This window comes from Gavialis gangeticus, unplaced genomic scaffold, assembly GCF_001723915.1.
Source record: "Gavialis gangeticus isolate Ggan-Ray unplaced genomic scaffold, GavGan_comp1, whole genome shotgun sequence".
Classification (NCBI taxonomy): Eukaryota; Metazoa; Chordata; order Crocodylia; family Gavialidae; genus Gavialis; species Gavialis gangeticus.
In genome coordinates this window covers 48,136,204-48,140,763 of record NW_017728997.1, presented here as the reverse complement: position 1 = coordinate 48,140,763, position 4,560 = coordinate 48,136,204, and the positions used below count along the sequence as shown (strand labels likewise).

The following is a 4,560-nucleotide window of genomic DNA, read 5'->3' as shown; positions in this document are numbered from 1 at the left end:
AATCCCAAACAAAACTTTGCAGAGAGGAAAGGGACCAAGAAAAACAGTCAAATCCTAAAAATGCCATTTGCCTGCTAATCTCTAACACCTCTTTTTTTTTTTTTTCCTTTCTTCTCTCTAGTGTTATTACATTGGAGCCACTAGTGATGCAGCCACAAAAATCATTAATGAGGTGTCAAAACCCCTTAGTCATCACATTCCTGTGGAAAAAGTCTGTGAGAAACTGAAGAAAAAAGACAGCCAGATCTGCGAGCTAAAATATGGTGAGTTCAGGTAGCTTTTAATTCTCTGGTTCAGAGGTTGGCAACCTTTCAGCAGTCCCCCTGCCCAACCCCTTCCCTCCTCCTCCCTTACCCTTGGTTGAAGATACTTAGTCCCTTTGCAGAAAGAAACAGCTCAGGCAAGAGAGCAACAGGAGGGGCTGTTGTCCCAGGCAAGATTGAACCTTTCCTGGGCTGACTCAAGCCTGTGGATGGAACTGGGATTTTGAAGAGAGACAATATGGGGCATCATCAAATATAACACAACACATTTTTCTCCAGTTAAAGAGAAACTAGAAGCTTTATTAATATGATAGGTACCTAGCACTATATTAGGAGCTTAAGATCAAACCAAAAACCAGTATAACTATTGGAACATGCAATAATTTGCTAGTTATGTATATAAAATTAAGAAGTCACAACAAACTAGGCAAAAAGTGGTCAGAATAGTCAAAAGTTATTATGTCATAAGTCCTGTAGTCATTACAGTTAAATATACAGCTCTTACTCAGATTTGTAAAACAAAATCTAGCCTTCTTAAGCATCTTCCCAGTGCCTGCAATACTTCACTGTCAGTCATGTCTATGCCTGCTTTAATGTTACTACACCTGAGTTAAAGATTTTTATCTAGAGCTAAAAACAGTCTGCAGAGCTGTGAAATGGAAGAGACATATTACCAGGAATGGCTAGCAGATAGCAAAATTGCAGAAGAAAGGGTAGTTTGAATAGTGGACTATCAGGACCATTAGATAGGGGGTTGTTGACAACTGTAGAGTAGGGAGAGATTTTCCTTTTAAAAAAAAAAAATCCATGCCCCAAGTCAAATCAGCCCAATCAATTCCAAATCTGTGAGTCATTCAAGAACCATATGTGGCCCTACTACCAGCAAACATCCTCCACCCCAGCCTGGGGCTTCAGATGTTTCCAAAACCTTTGGTGGGTGTCCTACGTGCAGGCCCAAGCCCAGAGACATAGGGTTCAGATGCCACTGAGTCTTACTTGCCCCCAGCCATATGGCTGCAGGAGCAAGGTAGGGAGGAGTCTCCCATTTCCATGAAGTCGATGTATAGCCAAGATCATCCCACTGAAAGTTAAAGTGGGAGGCTAACTGTGCATTACCCTAGTCAGGGTACTACCTCTTGCCAAGGAAGTGGTTTTCCCCTGCCAGTAGGAAAACCGCCTTAGTGGTCGTGGTATTTCCCCTGTAGAGTGGAGAGAGATTAGCAGGAATCGGGTAGATACTGAGCCAGGAAATCAGTTGACTTCGTGAGCACTACCTGAATAGAAAGGCACCCAGTGCCCCTTCCAGGTAGTTGGTTCTAAAGTTTGGGTGGAGCAGGAATCAAATGGGAGTGCAAGTGCATTCCTCCCCTGTGCTGTTCCCTCTTGATCTGCCCCTGCATGGGCCGTGGCTTGCAGACCCTGTGTCTAGCTAACTGATCAGTGATCGTGCTTCTCTGCAGCATAGATCATCGATTAGCAGTGTAGCATGCATTGGCTTCTTTCCATGGTGCATATTCTCTTGTAAACTAGCTTTGAAGTGGCATCTTTTGAAAGCTAATGGAATTGATCTACTTGCTCTTGTGTTTCCATCAAGATTGCTGGCAGAACTTGGTTTTCTGTTTGTGCTCTCACCAATGTTTGTTCTGTTGCCTCAGCCCATCATGTCAGCTAACATTTCTGATTGCAACTGGAAATGGACTGTTATGGCAGAAACTAACCCAGTTCTCAATTTCTGCATGTATTGTTTATTATTATAGTTATTCCAAAGCCTTAGTCTTTAGTTGGAATCATTAGTTCATAAACTAGTATTGGGCAAGGGGGTTTTGAAGGAGCAGTATGTGTCATTATAGACTGTATTGATTTGTATTTATTAGGCCTGAGGCTATTGGCAGCAAGGCTCCTCATTGCCAAGGTGCATCAGAAGAGCTTACAAGATGCTAATTTTATTTTAAGCAATTCTCCTTGTTCAGTGGAAGACTGGCTTTAATTTTTACCCCATGGAAAGTGCTCACATTGGTCAAAGATGCTCAAGCATTGGGATTTTTGTTTTTACATTTGAACCACTTAAGTTTCCATGACTGCTATCTCCAATCCTTGCTGATTACTCCCTTCAAGTTACCTTTTTATCTTAGGGGACAAGCAAGGAGAAAAGATGACTGAGTTGGCTTCATCTACTGTTATCCTCACATCTATTTCTGATTTTTCAAATCAGTCTCCTCTTCTTGTTCATTCTCCTTGGGTGTCCTAGTGCTTTGTAAGCTTTCTGGCATGCTTTGTGTATCTTAAGACCATATCTTCCCCAGAGAAGGCAGAGGACGATTTTGTTATCTTTACTATAATAAAGTTTACTGTTCTGAAGTTAGCCTGGGTTTAAGAATTAAAAGGTGTCCCTAAACCATATGCCTTTCTGTAGCACAAAATCCCTTGTCCTTTCCCTCCTTCCCTACTGCCAGACCTCATTCCATGCCCTTTTTAGCTTATGTGTACTCCTCTAACTATAGGCCCTCTTCTCTGGTCTTACTTTTTTTTAATCTATCCAGTTTTTAACACCTGAAGTGTGCTCAGTCTCGTTACTTTGCCCATCTCATTCTTTCCCCTCCATAATCTTAACTGATTCCATGTTTTTTGTACCTAACATTAAGCTTTATCAGCTGTATCTCTGCTTTTCTATCAGCACTTCACCTTTAATTTTTTCTGTCCTGCCCTCTTACATATTACGCCTGTTCACAGTTGTTATAGTTCCTCTGTTCAACAGCTGTGTGTATGTCCTGGTTATTTGAGCTCTTGAGCACAGTTCCTATTTGCATTTTTCTCCCTTCCTGCCCTGCCTCGTTCTCTTATTAAATTGCAACATAATGCCCTTGATAGCTTTGTTTTAAGCCTCATTCTGCCTTCCCTTTCCTCTTTATATTCTTTTTCAGTATAATGTAGATTGGGGCAGAAACTTTAAAAGCACAAGGCCTTTCTTAGTGAAAGACATAAGGAAGGTAGGCAGTTACTTTATCTCATAGAGAAGCTGTCACAACCCCTTCTAAGAAGTGATTTTTTTTTTCTTTACTTTGAGTTACTGGTGTTCCTTTCTTTCTGTAGACAAACAGATTGACCTGAGCACTGTGGACCTGAAGAAACTGAGAGTGAAAGAGCTGAAGAAGATCCTAGATGACTGGGGTGAAACATGCAAGGGCTGCGCAGAGAAATCAGACTATATACGTAAAATCAATGAACTAATGCCTAAATATGCACCAAAGGCAGCCAGTTCACGGACGGATCTCTGACCACTGTGGCAGTCTCCATCCTGCTAGAACCTCTCACAAATTACATTAACCTCTCTATTTTGTTTCTTAAGCCTTTTTTGTAACTTATTTAAGCGGGCTTCTACCAGTGTCAGACTTGGAAGTGTGGAGCGATGTGTGAAATGCTGGTTTCACAGCCCCCATTTTGTCTCTAGTTTGTATTTCTCTTGCCTCTGGTTTGCTTTAGGACATCACACTATGTATGGGATTTTTTTTATTAAAGTAAAAAGAAATCTACTCTTTCTGGGCCTCGTGAGAGGGTTGAGCTTAGTCCTGTGGAGGTCTCTGCATCTCTCGTCTCCAACCTGGACAGTCAGCTGTACAAGCCGCTTCCTCTGGTCACTGCCCTGAGCAGAGGTCGTGCTGCAGTTGTTTCCTTGTGTGACTCCTGACCCTCCCCCAATCTGTGCTGCTTAGGGTGGCACCAGAACCACCCCCACCCCCTCTGCCCAGCTCTCCTGCTGCAGCCACCTTGTGCCACTGCCCTGAGGCCTTTGCCAGGAGGTGCCCGAGACAGCATGAGCCAAGCGGCCTGAACTTCGCTACTTGTCCTTTAAAACGCTGGCCTGGGGCTTGAACGGCCCTGCTCCGTGTTCCCGCGGCAGCGGCGCAGGGGCCGCCTTCTCAAGCGCTGACAGCTGCTCGGTCTCGCTCCCCTCGCCCCTGCCCCGCACGTGAGGCCGGAGCGACCCGCGTTGCACGTGTGACGGTGGCAGGGCCGTGTCCCGCTGTGGGGGAAGGGGGGTCGCGCGGACCGAGTCGGCGGCGGTTGCTGCGCACATAGCTGAATCAAGGCGCGGCCACGCGGAAGCGGAAGTGGCCTGGCCCGGCGCAGCACTGCCTGGGGGAGAGGCGGGGCCAGGGCTCCTAGCCCCGCCCCCGCCGCCCTACTGGTTGCGCCGCGTCACGTGGTGTGGCCCGGGCGCGTCTCCCCTGTCACGTGGGCCAGGCGGCGGGAGCCGGCGCGCGCCTGACGCCACCTTGCGGCGGGCGCGGGTTGATGA

At 45.9% G+C, this 4,560-nt stretch overlaps 1 protein-coding gene across 1 annotated transcript in view; it reads left to right on the top strand.

Annotated features, from left to right (window-relative positions):
• The window catches only part of MANF (mesencephalic astrocyte derived neurotrophic factor), a 24,386-nt gene extending 20,588 nt beyond the window's left edge, over window positions 1-3,798 (top strand). Inside the window, 2 exon segments of the mRNA XM_019505173.1 lie at window positions 122-263; window positions 3,354-3,798. Of these exon segments, the coding sequence (XP_019360718.1) occupies window positions 122-263; window positions 3,354-3,538 (327 nt within the window). The 3' untranslated portion in view covers window positions 3,539-3,798.
• The last annotated feature ends 762 nt before the right edge of the window (window positions 3,799-4,560 follow it).